This window comes from Schistocerca serialis, chromosome 1 (assembly GCF_023864345.2).
Source record: "Schistocerca serialis cubense isolate TAMUIC-IGC-003099 chromosome 1, iqSchSeri2.2, whole genome shotgun sequence".
NCBI classification, from domain to species: Eukaryota; Metazoa; Arthropoda; class Insecta; order Orthoptera; family Acrididae; genus Schistocerca; species Schistocerca serialis.
This window is the reverse complement of record NC_064638.1, coordinates 272,457,052-272,474,589: the sequence shown is the minus strand read 5'-3', so window position 1 is coordinate 272,474,589 and position 17,538 is coordinate 272,457,052. Positions and strand designations below refer to the sequence as shown.

Genomic DNA, 17,538 nt, shown 5'->3' with positions numbered 1-17,538 from the left:
AGAGCTTTTGTTCTACTTGCTACTGTCGTGGTCACTTTAAATGTCCACTCCTCTCTTATTTTTGACATTTAGCAGAGTGAACCGAAACTTATGGCTTATGGTTATTTGGTTGACAGTAGCATGATCTGGTGAGACCCATGTTGTCTTGTGGAGTTGTGGTGTGAAAACATTGTGCCTTCAGTGGTTAGGCCAGACTCAATGCACATATCTATCAGCAGTTCACAATTTGCATTTCTGTTCCCAATGCCACGCACACTTAAGATGTATTCATGCTCTTCTCTTCTGAGCCAAATTTTGCATTCAAGTCTCCCATTGAATTTTTTATGTCTCTGTTATTAGTTTGTCTAAGAACTACATTTAATCTGTATAAAATGCATCTTTTAATTCTCCTTCAGCTGCTTTACTATCTGCATAGACAGCTTGTTTTCGCCTCAGCTACATAACACTATCCATGCCTCAGATGTAAGGCCTTTGTTTATGATTGTTGTCCTGGTTACTAACAATCTTCCACTGCCCACATTAGGGGACTGTGCCTGCTGTCACACATCTATGGAAAGGAAATGGAAAGGGTAGGGCAGGATACTACACAGGACATGATGAGACACGCTTTGTGTGGAGACTCTGTGGAGGCCTGCCAGCTTTGGAGACTCTTCCAGCAGTTACACTCCCTCTGGTATTGCCTTCCACTCCATGGTATAGCCACCTGCTGCCCAAGCGGGCAATTTTTGGTTAGGGTAGTGTCTTCTGAAGAGACTTTTGCAAGTTAGATGACAGCTTTTCTTTAAGTGTCTGTCTGTTCATGTTTCTCAGTCTGTTCATGTTTCTCAGTATTTCCATAACACTCATCTGCGAGTCAAACAAATGGTATGGGTTCCATACGCATGAGCAATATTCTACACCTGATTTGCCAATGACTGAACCTATGTGATCACTGTATTTCATATATCCAAAATTGTTATTCGCAGGTATTATATGTGCTGACAGATTTCAATTGTGACTCTAAATTTGTGTCAGAATACTACATTTTTGCATTTTGTGAAGTGCACAATCTTTCTTTTCTGAACATTGAATTATTATCAAAATCTGACTTTTGCAAAGAGAGGTTACTGCTACTATTATTTTCTACAAAATCAATAATGAAAAAATGATCAGCAAGGGTCTCAACACACATCCACATCCTGCTGAAGACTCTCAGCTCAAAATGAGTTGCATCCTATCTACTACAACATCCTCAACTCGGATGCTAATTTTGTTTGATACCCAAGTGATCATACTTAAGTTAATAAGAGTTGCATGACCATCTTCCACAGCAGTTATGTTACAATTATTATTGGCTTTTCGCATCTGAAGCTTACTGCAATTTAAGAAATGCTTTTAGTTAGATGTGTTTTGTTTTTTATTTACAATTTTACATTTAATCTATTTTTTCATCTTACGTTTACTGTAATTTAAATTAAGTTGTTCACCAGATGGATCTCTCCCTCTTGTTTACATGTTTGAAAGTCCACTGTGTTACCTTTAGTTGTTAGCAGAGTTTGGAATCGGGGGAAGAAAAAACCCCATGATTGAACAAGTGCTGGAGTGTGGGGCAGGTGAAACTAGAGGAGTCAAATGATTTTTCAGAATCAGGAAATACTGTTCTTTGATCCATGCTTTCTGGCTGTTATGTTTGAAAAGTCCATGATTGTTGGCATGGAGGAGGTTATTCTGTTTGAGATACCTCATTATGTTTGATTTCGGAATATCCTTTATGATTGTACAACAGATGCATGCGAATCATATTGGACAACAGTTTTTGTCAATCATTTCTACTACACTTTTTAGAGAAAGGAATGACGTACTTTCTTCTGACCTCAACAAACAGCACCACCAAAAAAAGAAAAAACTGTGCATTGGTCTGTGACGCCATTGCACAGTCATCAGCCTTGGCACGCTCTTTTAGGTTTTTTTTTTTTTTTTTTTCATCAGTCTACTGACTGGTTTGATGCGGCCCACCACAAATTCCTTTCCTGTGCTAACCTCTTCATCTCAGAGTAGCACTTGCAACCTACTTCCTCAATTATTTGCTTGACGTATTCCAATCTCTGTCTTTCCTCTACAGTTTTTGCCCTCTACCGCTCCCTCTAGTACCATGGAAGTCATTCCCTCGTGTCTTAGCAGATGTCCTATCATCCTGTCCCGTCTCCTTATCAGTGTTTTCCACATATTCCTTTCCTCTCCAATTCTGCGTAGAACCTCCTCATTCCTTACCTTATCAGTTCACCTAATTTTCAACATTCGTCTGTAGCACCACATCTCAAATGCTTCGATTCTCTTCTGTTCCGGTTTTCCCACAGTCCATGTTTCACTACCATACAATGCTGTACTCCAGACGTACATCCTCAGAAATTTCTTCCTCAAATTAAGGCCGGTATTTGATATTAGTAGACTTCTCTTGGCCAGAAATGCCTTTTTTTGCCATAGCGAGTCTGCTTTTGATGTCCTCCTTGCTCCGTCCGTCATTGGTTATTTTACTGCCTAGATAGCAGAATTCCTTAACTTCATTGATTTCGTGACCATCAATCCTGATGTTAAATTTCTCGCTGTTCTCATTTCTACTACTTCTCATTACCTTCGTCTTTCTCCGATTTACTCTCAAACCATACTGTGTACTCATTAGACTGTTCATTCCGTTCAGCAGATCATTTAATTATTATTCACTTTCACTCAGGATAGCAATGTCATCAGCGAATCGTATCATTGATATCCTTTCACCTTGTATTTTAATTCCACTCCTGAACCTTTCTTTTATTTCCATCATTGCTTCCTCGGTGTACAGATTGAAGAGTAGGGGCGAAAGGCTACAGCCTTGTCTTACACCCTTCTTAATACGAGCACTTCGTTCTTGGTCATCCACTCTTATTATTCCCTCTTGGTTGTTGTACATATTGTATATGACCCGTCTCTCCCTATAGCTTACCCCTACTTTTTTCGGAATCTCGAACAGCTTGCACCATTTTATATTGTCGAACGCTTTTTCCAGGTCGACAAATCCTATGAAAGTGTCTTGATTTTTCTTTAGCCTTGCTTCCATTATTAGCTGTAACGTCAGAATTGCCTCTCTCGTCCCTTTACTTTTCCTAAAGCCAAACTGATCGTCACCTAGCACATTCGCAATTTTCTTTTCCATTCTTCTGTATATTATTCTTGTAAGCAGCTTCGATGCATGAGCTGTTAAGCTGATTGTGCGATAATTCTCGCACTTGTCAGCTCTTGCCGTCTTCGGAACTGTGTGGATGATGCTTTTCCGAAAGTAAGATGGTATATCGCCAGACTCATATATTCTACACACCAACGTGAATAGTCGTTTTGTTGCCACTTCCCCCAATGATTTTAGAAATTCTGATGGAATGTTATCTATCCCTTCTGCCATATTTGACCGTAAGTCCTCCAAAGCTCTTTTAAATTCCGATTCTAATACTGGATCCCTTATCTCTTCTAAATCGACTCCTGTTTCTTCTTCTATCACATCAGACAAATCCTCGCCCTCATAGAGGCTTTCAATGTATTCTTTCCATGTATCTGCTCTCTCCTCTGCATTTAACAGTGGAATTCCCGTTGCACTCTTAATGTTACCACCGTTGCTTTTAATGTCACCAAAGGTTGTTTTGACTTTCCTGTATGCTAAGTCTGTCCTTCCGACAATCATATCTTTTTCGATGTCTTCACATTTTGCCTGCAGCCATTTCGTCTTAGCTTCCCTGCACTTCCTATTTATTTCATTCCTCAGCGAGTTGTATTTCTGTATTCCTGATTTTCCCGGAACATGTTTGTACTTCCTCCTTTCATCAATCAACTGAAGTATTTCTTCTGTTACCCATGGTTTCTTCGCAGCTACCTTCTTTGTACCTGTGTTTTCCTTCCCAACTTCTGTGATTGCCCTTTTTAGAGATGTCCATTCCTCTTCAACTGTACTGCCTACTGCGCTATTCCTTATTGCTGTATCTATAGCGTTAGAGAACTTCAAACGTATCTCGTCATTCCTTAGTACTTCCGTATCCCACTTCTTTGCGTATTGATTCTTCCTGACTAATGTCTTGAACTTCAGCCTACTCTTCATCACTACTATATTGTGATCTGAGTCTATATCTGCTCCTGGGAACGCCTTACAATCCAGTATCTGATTTGGGAATCCCTGTCTGACCATGATGTAATCTAATTGAAATCTTCCCGTATCTCCCGGCCTTTTCCAAGTATACCTCCTCTTGTGATTCTTGAACAGGGTATTCGCTATTACTAGCTGAAACTTGTTACAGAACTCAATTAGTCTTTCTCCTCTTTCATTCCTTGTCCCAAGCCCATATTCTCCTGTAACCTTTTCTTCTACTCCTTCCCCTATAACTGCATTCCAGTTGCCCATGACTATTAGATTTTCGTCCCCCTTTACATACTGCATTACCCTTTCAATATCCTCATACACTTTCTCTATCTGTTCATCTTCAGCTTACGACGTCGGCATGTATACCTGAACTATCATTGTCGGTGTTGGTCTGCTGTCGATTCTGATTAGAACAACCCGGTCACTGAACTGTTCACAGTAACACACCCTCTGCCCCTACCTTCGTATTCATAACGAATCCTACACCTGTTATACCATTTTCTGCTGCTGTTGATATTACCCGATACTCATCTGACCAGAAATCCTTGTCTTCCTTCCACTTCACTTCACTTCACTGACCCCTACTATATCTAGATTGAGCCTTTGCATTTCCCTTTTCAGATTTTCTAGTTTCCCTACCACGTTCAAGCTTCTGACATTCCACGCCCCGACTCGTAGAACGTTATCCTTTCGTAGATTATTCAATCTTTTTCTCATGGTAACCTCCCCCTTGGCAGTCCCCTCCCAGAGATCCGAATGGGGGACTATTCCGGAATCTTTTGCCATTGGAGAGATAATCGTGACACTTCTTCAATTACAGGCCACATGTCCTGTGGAACCACATTACGTGTCTTTAATGCAGTGGTTTCCATTGCCTTCTGCATCCTCACGTCGTTGATCATTGCTGATTCTTCCGCCTTTAGGGGCAATTTCCCACCCCTAGGACAAGAGAGTGCCCTGAACCTCTGTCCGCTCCTCCGCCCACTTTGACAAGGCCATTGGCAGAATGAGGCTGACTTCTAATGCTGGAAGTCTTCAGCCGCCAATGCTGATTATTTATCAAAATTTAGGCAGTGGCGGGGATCGAACCCGGGACCAAAGATGTTTTGATTATGAATCAAAGATGCTACCCCTAGACCACGGGATCTCAGAAATCAAAAATTCATGAAGAAATTGGTTAGAACCCTCTGATAATTTGTGGAATGGCAACATTTCCACTTTGAAATGATATAATTGTTTGATTGTGACTTATTTCTTAGTAATTAAATGGTTTTGAAACAAAATTATATTTTAACCAACTTTGTTTCCCTAAGGAACCAATATGCACACCAACTGTAAATGAATTAAAGACTAATTGGAACACAGCAATCAGTCACAATTCCACTCGTTTTTTTATTATTCTTGTGTATCCATATTTTAACTATAAATAGCCATCTTCAGTACAGGAAGAAGAAACTGCAGCTTCCCGATACACCAGTAAAGACATCTGATGGCATGGCATGTAGTGTTGTGAATTTGTAGGATGATAACTTACTCAAATGCACTGAAGGTGGCTGTTTATAGCTGAAATCTGGATATGCAAGAACAGTAAAAACCGTTGAGATTGCGACTGATTGTTATGTTCCTATCGTTCCTTAAAATGATGTATGTTCATTTGCATGACCATCTTCCACAGCAGTTACGTCACAATTATTATTGGTTTTTCACATCTGAAGCTCACTGCAATTTACGAAACGCTTTTAATTAGATGTGTGTGTGTGTCTTTTTTTATTTTATTTAAAACTTTGCATTTAATCTATTTTTCTGTCTTAAGTTTACTGTAATTTAAATTAAGTTGTTCACCAGATGGATCTGTCCCTCTTGTTTACATGTTTGAAAGTCCACTGTGTTACCCTTAGTTGTTAGCAAAGTTTGGAATCGGGGAAAGAAAACCATAATTGAACAAGTGCTGGAGTGTGGGGCAGGTGAAACTAGAGATCGAGTACCATGAAAACAGTTTTTGTGAAATTTACAAAACTGAAGTGAGAAATATCACCATTGCCACAAAAGAAAAGGCAAATTTTGAAAGGTGAGAAATTGTGAAAGGTAAATCTGCTTCTGTCCCTCTCTCCCTCCCTCCCTCCCTCCCTTGCCCTTCCCCCATCTCCAGCATCTGCTGAGAGCGCAGGAAAAAATAATGGACTTCAAAACATGTAAACAAGAGGAAGAAAGACCAGTGACCCTAGAAGATGGTTTATAAATATATGCGAAACGCATCTGGTGAACGACTGTTAAATTGCAGTACACGTAAGAAGGTGAGGGGGGCAAATGGTGAAGGTTATGTTCTTCACAGTTCATATAGCCCCTACTAAAAAACTACCTGTCTGTTCAAATGTCACACTTGTTCAAGTTGTAAATGTCTGTTGTTGTCAGAAAGTTTTGACAGGTCTACTTCATAAATTTCGTTGTATTCACTTTTGTCAATAAGCTAGCTGCATGTTGGTCTATATCCTTCAGATGTAGTTATCATGCATCAAATAACTGGTTATAAATGAAATTTCCACTGCTCTAGCTTGAATAGTTATGAAGAGAAAAAGTTTTCTTTTCTTAATGCTCACGTTGTCAAAAGTAAGAGAAACAATGAGTGATTTCCATTGTTTCAATTTTAGTTGTAATGTATAGTTAGCTTACATGTGTTCTTCATTATTGTAATGCCTTTCACTCTAGCGATGGGCAAGTAATTGTGTATCTCTTACATACCATAGAGATTGAGAAGTCACAATAACAGGTGTAGAACCTCTGGCTGTGATTTCTGTCACAACTGGGTCACAAGTAGCAATTTAACATTATAATATTCGGCACTGTATGCCATCTGTTGACTGAGGTTCATACTTCATTGTATGAACTTTGTCTCATGTTAAGAATGTATAACTTACCTGTGGGAAAAGGAATGAGCCAAGAAGCTAATTTGCTGAGAGACAATTTTTACACTTGGTATTTTGCCTGGCAGCAGCATTGACGTGTTTGGCTAGAGTGTAATGTGTGACTGGACCCCCAGCCCCCAGAGGTGTAGGTTAGGTTTAAAAATGATAATTCAGTTGAGAGTTGTGAAGCCAATGAATGTGAATGCCAAATGAAGGGGTGGTAACTGACTGACGCAGAGTAGCCTAATATTTACATTCATGCCATAATTAAATGCACTGCATTTTTCATCATAAAAATGGAAACTGCCAGGCAAATTCAGAAAATGTTTATTAGGTAATGAAAAGATGAAAAACTTGCCTGTCTTCCTCCACAAATGAAACTAAATTTGACGTTAACTGTAATAATGTCATCTACAACTTCTGAAAGTAAGACACTGATGTGTTAGAGTACAAATTTTGTGCATTGTCATGGCAGTGTTGAGAAAGACGTCAACTGAAGTGTGGAAATCCCACCATAGTAATAAAGGATTCATGAAATAATTGTGGAAAAAAGTGAATACTTACCTGCATCTGGCATCTTATTTGGACTGCAATGATCAAAAATTCAACGAAGATGTAAACATATGCAACACCTGAAGAGAAGCTTACAGGCTTTGATGTGCAGCGTGTTTTAAAAACTAAATGAAAATTATGATTTTTGGTGGTGTTATTTAGAAGGTAGAGTGCACTCACTGTTGAAATATATGACAATGGACAAACAAAGAGGTTTTTCATGGAAATGGTTAGGACACAGGAATGGAATTTTATTGGCATATGGACCATAAAAATAATATTGTAGCCTGTAGGAAAATCATATTGATTTGTAGACAGTCCATAAATGACACCATAGGCTGCTATGGACATTGTAAAGCCAGTCTGCCTGACACACATTTTGAATTTCTAGTGACATTGAAAAATAAGTTCATGGAACAGGAATCATTAAATACATAGCAAAAACTTTGAGACTCATTTTCATTGCTTTTGTTTTTTTCGTGTATAAGAGAATTTTCTCAGGAAATATGGAAGGTAAAGATTCAAATGTTTTGGGTATGCTGCTTAAATATTGTCAGCATGTAATTTTTACCACAGCGATTTATACTCAGGTATTAAAAACTGCGAGATAGTGTAAAAGAAATAGTGACTGTTTCCTAACTTTGAAAAATAGAAGTTCAAAGCTGTTAAATACTGTTATACAGAGTATGTAATATACAAATAAAAGGAAACTAAAAGTAAAGCATCACACGTAAATATTTTAAATGCAGGTGCAAATATGGTGGTGGCAGTGGATTTTTTATTTTATTTATTTATTTTTGGCCAGGGGAACTGTTAATCTTCATGTATATAGAAATGGAAATGCATCTTGGTTCAAAGATGATTTTTGAAGGGGCAGGTAGTTACTGGCCTACCCTTTCATCCCAGATTTGTATTTCCCAGAGAACACTGTCATTTTGAAAGTGAACATGGCATACCTGTAAATAAAAACATACAAATCATGGGAACTGCACAACCACATAATGTAAGCAAAGTTTCTGTACTTTGTAACAGATTTAGCCCTACCCATGAATGATCATCAGAGCCTTTTCTTGTAATGTCGGTATTATGGCTGTGTAATTGGCCTGCATACACAAAGTTAGTGGCCTGCTGTAAAAACACAAGAAGACACCCACCTCTGATACAGAGATGTACTCAAATGTGAAACACAGGGAACAGCACAATGGTGCAAATTGCCGTGAACACCAATCAATCATTGCAATAAACTCAACAGAATAACTAAAAACAGCTGGAAGGGGAAAGAAAGTAATTTGTCCCCTAGTAAATTACAGGTATTTGTTATTGTAAATGGTGATAAAACAACTGTTCATGGTTTTATAACTTGATCAAAAATCTGATGAGTGCTGTATTAATTTCACTACAGAGAGAGAGAGACCCCTGAACACACACACACACACACACACACACACACACACACACACACACACACACATTCCAGAGAAGCTATGGTGAAAGAAAGTAGCATAAATTACTAAAAGTAGTGGATTTATGTAGCTATATAAAAAAATAATTGTGTATCCTCTTTGTTTACTGTTGTAAATGATAGTGCTTTTTGTGGAATATCTGTGAGGCTCTTTTGCATCTTTATGTTTCAACTATTATTTCATAGTCAGTATATTAATTCAAACACAAAAACAAACTGTATTAAGAAAGGTAAAGCATTGCCACTTATGTGCAGCATATTAGCAGAAACATGCAGACAGTTGTTTTCAAATAATATAATTGTGTACATATGAGGGAAGCATAAGACACTTACATTTATCTGAAATTCAGACCCAGGAATTATGACAATTTCAGAAAGAACTGGTAAGTTCCATGTGCATTTTTTTTTTACAAATGTGTGTTCAGACATTTTTTGTATTTGTATCTGCTGATGGAATTTATATAAATCCATGAAAATAAAAAAGTTCCTGTCTTTCCATTTGCTATATTCACCAAATCATGCGTTTTTCCTTTTGTGGAACTCTATTGCTATTTGTAAAGAAAAATAGTTATTTGTGCTTTGTAAAATCAGAAGCATTTTTCACTCAAGAGAGTTATGCCCTGACTTACTAAGAGGGATTTTGAACTTTAGGTTGCTACAGATTTATTAGAGATGTGCTAATATGGTATCTATTCTTAATGTAGTTTTAATTTACTGGATACAGACTTGTACGTAATTTCTTGTCGTATTTCAACAGCCGATTCACTGAATCTTTTTGCAGCAGAAAACTGAACTGAATACTACAGCCAGTCCATATTGAAGTGCTTTATATTCCGGTTATATCACACATCATCAGCCTATTTATTTTATTAGCAACAAATACTAAAGAAGAAATGTTGGGTCATGTGAATGTAAGAAAGCTTATGTTCTTGGTGAGCCCACTTGATGACTTTCAGTTATCAGATTTATATGAATGTCTTCTTGCGCCTGTGGATTAATGAATTTACATAATGTAAACAAGCTAGTTTGGGTGGGGTCATCAGGCCAGGAAAAAGAATCATGATAAAGTCTTCGTCATTAAAAGTAAACTCTTTTAAGAACTTAAACAAAACTAAACCTCACCCTTGAATGTGAAGGAGGATTAATGTTATTGCTGTCCATTCTTGATAACAATGTCTTCCTCACTGTTTCAGTCTCTGGAAATTTAAATGCATCATAATGTCCTCTTTGATTTGACACAGAACAACAAAAAGGGATCATCACAGGTTGATCGAACACACACAAATTGCCAGTCTAGTGCACAGAAAGTAAACAAAAACAAGTCACTTAGTAATTACGCCCATGAACCAGCTCAATTACAATAAATAGTGTGCAGTGTGAATGTTTACAAGCTTTTGTAGTCTATGCATGATGCCATATTGTAACATCACACTCTACATAGCACAGGCATTATTTTTTTGCGATGTGCTGCCTCAGGGCACAGATTTTTATTCATGACCTCTGTGGACCCACGTCACCAGCCAGCATTACCATGTCCAACAGTGTACAGCATGAGCCAATATTATGTTTTATAGAGGGGTGAACTTGGATACAAATTCTGCATAGAATCTTAAAAACAATTCATTTAGATTGTGGGACCTTGTTCAAGTTTAGTGATTTCATCTCTTTCCAATGCCTATGTCTGTATAACTCATCTTTGCAGTGGAATGAGAATTAAACAGTGGCAGTACTCCTGTATTTCCTTTTGTAAAGTTGTTTGAAAACAGAGCTCAGCATTTCATTTTAGCTTTGATAAATCCCCTTTTACATGTTTATATACCTATGCCACACAGCAAGTAATATGAGACAGAGTAAATATTTGAGGAAACGATAAAATATATTAAGTGGGTGATAGTCATGGGTGCCTATGATCAAAACTAAATCATAATTATACAAAGATATAGGACAGAATAATTTTTTGCTAGAAAGGATAATCATGAACATGTTGGATTTATATCATAATCTAATTGTGATAAAGAGGAGATTGAAATTCAAAATAAAAAGAAGTAGGGTGCTGAGAACTAAAAGAAGTATGAGATGAAATGGTAATTCTTCAAGGCAGTGACCACTGGGCTAAGAAAAATTGCTGTTGGTGGTTCAAAAGAAGAGGAGCAGAATGTAATAATGAAGGGTGTATAGAGCAATTGGATTACTGAAGGAATAATTGGGGTATTGATGAAAGTGGGAAATAAAGACCAAAGGGCCAGATAAAAAAATAAAGAAAAAACCGAAATATAAGACACTTATAAATGAAATCAGAAGGGGGGTTTATACCAAAAAGTATAGAGACATACAAAGAATCTGAAAAAGAGATGACTGTAAAACTTGTACACTGCGTATTACAAAATTAAATGGGAGTTCAGGAAAGTAAACTGTAAGTGTGTTAACCAGTGGGATGCAGAAGAGAAAATTCTGCTGAGCGCAGATAGATGACAGGAATACAACAGAAGCCTGGTTTGTATAGTTTAGAAGGGGCATTTCCAAGAGTGATGAGGGAAGGAGAAAAATTTGATGTGACAGTAATAGGTGCTCCAGTTATCAGTCAGTTTTGCAGATCACGAAATCAATTAAATTGCATAAAGTCAGGATTTGATGAAATAGCTCAGTTTATAAAATCTGAGAAGTACGGAAACTAGAAAGTTACTGCTTCTAGTGTTCAAAATTTATAAAACAGGGGGTGTACAATTAAGTTTACAGAAAACCATTATAATCTCACTGCCGGAAAAGGAAAAAGTGCATGTATATGGGAACTATTTTACAATCAGAAATTTCCTGACAAATCAAAACTTTGTACCAGATCCCAGACCCTTATTTTTTGTGGGCAATGTTTGAAAGGGAACTTTGAGAATGTCAGTATGGGTAAAATTGATGCTGCCAAAATTGATTGTGTCACCATTGGGATCTGGATGACACTAGTTATTAACAGATTTCTCTGAAAGTAAGCATTGATATATATTGATATATGGATACATTGCAAGCAGCTGCTGGACTGGCAAGATGTTGTACATAAGAGATGATGCACGATGGTGGCAAGTTATTATTGTATCAGGTAGATAGCGAGTGAGTGTTAAAGTGCTGTGGTGGTGATATTTATGTTCAGTAGGACACTACCATTCCATTACTCCCAAATTGTGTCAAGAGTGTGCCATTGGACACTCCATGGATACAGGAGTCCCCACCATGTCCCTCTGGACTACATCAGATTGACTAGATTTGAGATGCTGTTGAGAGATGTGCACCTCAAACTACACTCCAGCCAGGCTATGGGAGTGGTTATGGCTCATAAAGTTTCTCCAGAATTCCCATTGCTTTTGTGAGGTTATACCATTGCTCTTTGCTGCAATTAGGGAAACACATTTATTTATTTATGTCCTAATCAGTTTCCATAAGGTTCTATGACATCTGTATGTAAAAAGAGCTTAAACCATACTGGGACAAGCTGTAAGGAGAATAGTACTTGCCGTATTCTGATTAGTGGGCGGAGTGAATTTCACTTTTGCCCTCTGTACTGAAGATCTGGAGTTTTTATTGGTTCTCCTATTGTACGTACAGTGCAAATACTGTTATATTAAATGTTCATTGTCAGCTTAAGTATTAATTATGGTTTTTTTTTTTTTTTGTGTGCCAACAGGTAAATCTTATGCAGTATGTCAAACAAAATGCGAGTCGAGATTTCCACATCAGTTCAAAAAAGCTGTGCAAGGCACTTGATCAGCAGCATAAGGATGGAGATGTAAGTAGCCAACTATTTGATTGAGGCATTAATAATCATTATTATAATGGATAAAAATTTGTGAACCATAACATTACCAGACATTTATGAGCTATATGTACTTCAAAAAGAATATAGTAATTCCAGTCCCAAAGAAAGCAGGTGTTGACAGGTGTGAAAATTACTGAACTATCAGTTTAAAATGGAAAAACTAGTAGAAGCCTATGTTGGGGAAGATCAGTTTGGATTCCGTAGAAATGTTGGAAAACACGAGGCAATACTTGAGCCTATGATTTATCTTAGAAGATAGATTAAGGAAAGGCAAACCTACATTTCTAGCCTTTGTAGACTTAGAGAAAGCTTTTGAAAATGTTGACTGGAATACTCCCTTTTAAATTCTGAAGGTGGCAGGGCTCAAATACAGGGAGTGAAAGGCTATTTACAGTTTGTACAGAAACCAGATTGCAGTTATAAGAGTCGAGGGGCATGAAAGAGAAGCAGTGGTTGGGAAGGGAGTGAGACAGGGTTGTAGCCTATCCCCAATGTTATTCAATCTATACATTGCGCAAGCAGTAAAGGAAACAAAAGAAAAATTTGGAGCAGGAATTAAAATCCATGGGGAGAAATAAAAACTTTGAGGTTTGCCGATGACATTGTAATTCTGTCAGAGACAGCAAAGGACCTGGAAGAGCAGCTGAACGGAATGGACAGTATCTTGAAGGGAGGCGATAAGATGAACATTAACAAAAGCAAAAGGAGGATAATGGAATGTAGTCAAATTACATCAGGTGATGCTGAGGGAATTAGAATAGGAAATAAGACACGTAAAGTAGTATATGAGATTTGCTATTTGGGGAGCAAAATAACTGATATTGAATATAGATTTAAGTGTCAAGAAGTCTTTTCTCAAAGTATTAGTATGGAGTGTAGCTGTGTATGGATGTGAAATGTGGATGATAAATAGTTTGGACAAGAAGAGAATAGAAGCTTTAGAAATGTGGTGCTACAGAAGAATGTTGAAGATAAGATGGGTAGATCATGTAACTAATGAGGAGGTACTGAATAGAACTGGGGAGAAGGGGAATTTGTGGCACAACTGGTCTAGAAGAAGGGATCAGTTGGTAGGATGTGTTCTGAAGCATCAAGGGATCACAGATTTAGTTTTGGGGGGCAGCGTGGAGGGAGACCAAGAGATGAATACACTAAGCGGATTCAAAAGAATGTAGGGTGCAGAAGAAGCTTCCACAGGGTAGAGTAGCATGGAGAGTTGCGCCAAACCAGTCTCTGGACTGAAGACCACAACAACATATATTACATGTCTCTCCTGAGAGTGCAAACGTAGTGCTGGATTGCAACAGCGATGTATTCCAGTCCTAACATGTAATCCTCATGACTCCTATATAGATGTATAGAATAGAGTATGCTTAATTGGATGCGACAGTGTCTATATATGACCCTGAGAGCTGCATAACTCTTATGATAAGTCTTTGCTGTGCTGACATGGAAATGAAATAACTGTTGGGGAAGAGCAGATTGCAGGTAGATTCCACTTCAAAACATTGTTGGCTGGCTGTGGGGAAAACTAGCATATTGTATGTGTGTAGGTGTGTCTCACTCAGTCTTCTAACTGAACACCACATCTAGGTGAGAATAACATAATGAATGAAAGTCAGTTACTGTTGAGCATTGGTGGCAGCAACAGTTCTCATGGTGCTGTATGACATGGTCGATGCTGTACAAGTGATACTGTGCCAGATGTTGTGGAGGGTGTCTGACGTGGCTGTATCGTTACTCACGTGGTGCGACAGGTGGATGGTTGGTGGCAGAAGCTTATTAAAGTCTTGCCCATCTCGTATCGAATCCTAAGGTGGGAGTGATATGGGCTATCTGTGTTCGTCCTCATTCTAGTTAACTTGAGTGTTGACGTTCAAGTGTGTAGAGGTGGTCCTGTCAACCACAGATAGGAAGTATTGAAATCCTTCCAACTCCAGCAGAGCACGGATAATGTCAAGTTGGACATGCCAGAACCAAGTCTTTGGGATGGGGAAGCATCTGAGGTGAGGCTGTGTGAGACAGTCTATCTTGCTTCGCTGGCGTATGAGGCAGCTTTGTGCCCAGTGATGACAGTCTCATTTGACGTTAGCCCATAGGAGTCTGTCCATCACTAGGCGGACACTTGCTGCCAGGGTGACTTGGGTTATGTAACCTTTTGAATATTTCATGGCAAATCCTAAACGGCACCAGTGGTTGTGATCTGTTCTGCAAAACTTTGCAGAGCTGTGTTGCTTGAGACTGGGGAGAGACCAACGTTTGATGGTAAGGTTTATGTCATGGTTGTTCATTTGTTCAGCTGGTATGTGTTCATTATCATATTGGAGAGAAATTGTATGGCTTCTTGAAAGATAATCTGCAATGATATTGTCTACTGCATGAATATGACATGTTGGTGGTGTACTGTGCAATACTGTTTGATTTGGCATGGACTGCCTTCCTGGGATGGTTTCTTGATGGCATCCACCAGAGGTTTTGTTTTCTGTTGGTCTGTTGGTCATGATTTGGTGCACAGTTCCATCTCACACTGGACGTGTGTGAGCCTTAGAGAAGGAGGTGGGCAGATTGGTTTCACTGTTTACAGATACTGCCCCTCAATATCTTCACAAAAGTGTTTGACTGCCAAATATACCGTGAAGAGATCTTGGTTGAAAGCTGACCACTTAGATTGCGAGGAAGGTAGTCTCTTCTTGAAGAACTGAAGTGTTTGGGGACACACTGTCAACCACCTGCTGAAACACAGGCCCACACCACGGTGTCACTCACATTGGTTGTATGGGTGAGATGTGGCAAAGTAATGTTTATGCTAAACAGTTCTTTGCCCTATTGAATGCTTCTGTCATCTGTGTGGGCCATGTGACTTTCTTTTTCCAGTGTTTATCTTTACCAGCTGCAGCATTCATGAGAGGAGTGTGCAATGCAACTGCATGAGGAAGATGTTGCCAATAGAAGTTAAGGGATACAGGAGTTTCATGCGTTCCACTGTCACTTTGATGCGTGGCATATTGAGTGTATGGCCTAAGAGTGTCATTTCCATTTGTCAAGGTTGTGACATTGTTTCATTAATGACAACACCACCTTCTTGTAATGCAGCTAGAACTTCTTATAGGTGATGCAAATATTCATCATAGGTGCTTGAGAAGATAATTTTGCCATCAAGATAGGTGTAGCAGTATGGAAATTGAAGGTTATTTCTGACAGTAAAACATTAACATGTTTGTGTTTCAGTCTTGAGGCCGTATGGCATGAAGAAATACTCATTCAGTCGAAATGGGGTGATGGTCGCCAATTTCGGGATGTTGTCAGTATTTATTAGTATTTGTAAATAACCCCGCTTACAGCCAATAACACTGAATACCAGTGCACCAGCAAGCATGTGCGTCAAGTCTTGGATGTTAGGTATAGGGTAACAGTCATGCACAGTTCTGGAGTTGAGTACCCTATAATCTCCATAAAGTCTGACCGAACTGTCTTTCTTAGGTACGGGCATAATATGGAAGCCGACGAGCTGTCTGAGGGTCAGATGGTGCCCACGTCCAAAAATTCCTGTACCGTGTTTCTAGCAGTCTGTCAGTCTTCAGGGCACAAACAGCAAGGTTTGTGGGGAACGGGAGGATCATTGTTGGTCATGATTTGGTGCACAGTTCCATCTCACACTGGACGTGTGTGAGCCTTAGAGAAGGAGGTGGGCAGATTGGTTTCACTGTTTACAGATACTGCGCAATATGGTGTACTGACCTTGTGATTGTTGCTGGTTGCTGTCGGAATGTACTGCGGCGAGGTGACTGTTGTGCACAGAATGTGGCTGGGTGGAGAGGGCATGGTTAAAGGCAGTGCACCAGCCAGCTGTTGAGAGCATAGGACTCATAAGTTTTCTTGCACCAATGTGAGCACTGTCTCTGTCCCCCTAATGTGATATTAGGGACCTGTGTCTTCAATGTGTACCATATGTGAGTCTGTGTTGCAGTCGACGTATCGGTGGTGGGTAGCAAGAATATCGTCTGTCAACTCGGGTGCACTTGCACTGTGTCTGAAGAGGAGCCGTTAGTGGTGAGGCATTTGGGTGAATGGGGCTCAATAGTCTTGGTCGTAGCAAAAAGTCCTTTGATGGGATTCCTGGCTGTGTGACGCTTCAGTGCCAATCGTACTACATTGGGGGAGAGCTGGAAGAACTGTAGAAATCCCATGCCGACTTCTGTTACATAGAAAGCCAAGGTGCACTTCAGATTCATTGACAGGTGAATGGTGTGTGGAGTAGTGTTTTAAACTGGTATCTCCAAGTTGTTAACAAAGTGAAGCAAGATTGCTGATGTCAGTTCGAAGGTTAATGTGCTGCTATGTGGTAAGGAGTGGATGCGAGAGCCCATATCCACTAAAAAGTGCTGACAAGTAGTGAGGTCAGAAATGAAAAGGCACCCTCGTTTGGTCATCGTAGGGGCAACATGAGTTTGTGGTATGTGCGGACGAGGTAGGTGACTTTGACAGTTGGAGTGGGCTGAAGTGCCTATTTCAATACGCTGACGTCATTTGGGAACTCGCAAGCAGTGAGACACTTGGGAGCAGTACATTGAAATTGACTGTGGAACCAACAGGTCAATGGCTTTGGACCACCTGTGACATGACGTGCATAATTGCTCTGTGGTGCAGACTAGGTAGTTACGTCGTGGCATGCCATTGGCTG

At 39.3% G+C, this 17,538-nt stretch overlaps 1 protein-coding gene across 1 annotated transcript in view; it reads left to right on the top strand.

Moving 5' to 3' along the window:
- The window catches only part of LOC126467803 (Fanconi anemia group I protein-like), a 269,273-nt gene that overhangs the window by 244,663 nt on the left and 7,072 nt on the right, over nucleotides 1-17,538 (top strand). Inside the window, exon 24 of the mRNA XM_050096494.1 lies at nucleotides 12,726-12,827. Coding sequence (XP_049952451.1) covers nucleotides 12,726-12,827 — 102 coding nt within the window. The remainder of the gene's footprint in view (nucleotides 1-12,725; nucleotides 12,828-17,538) is intronic.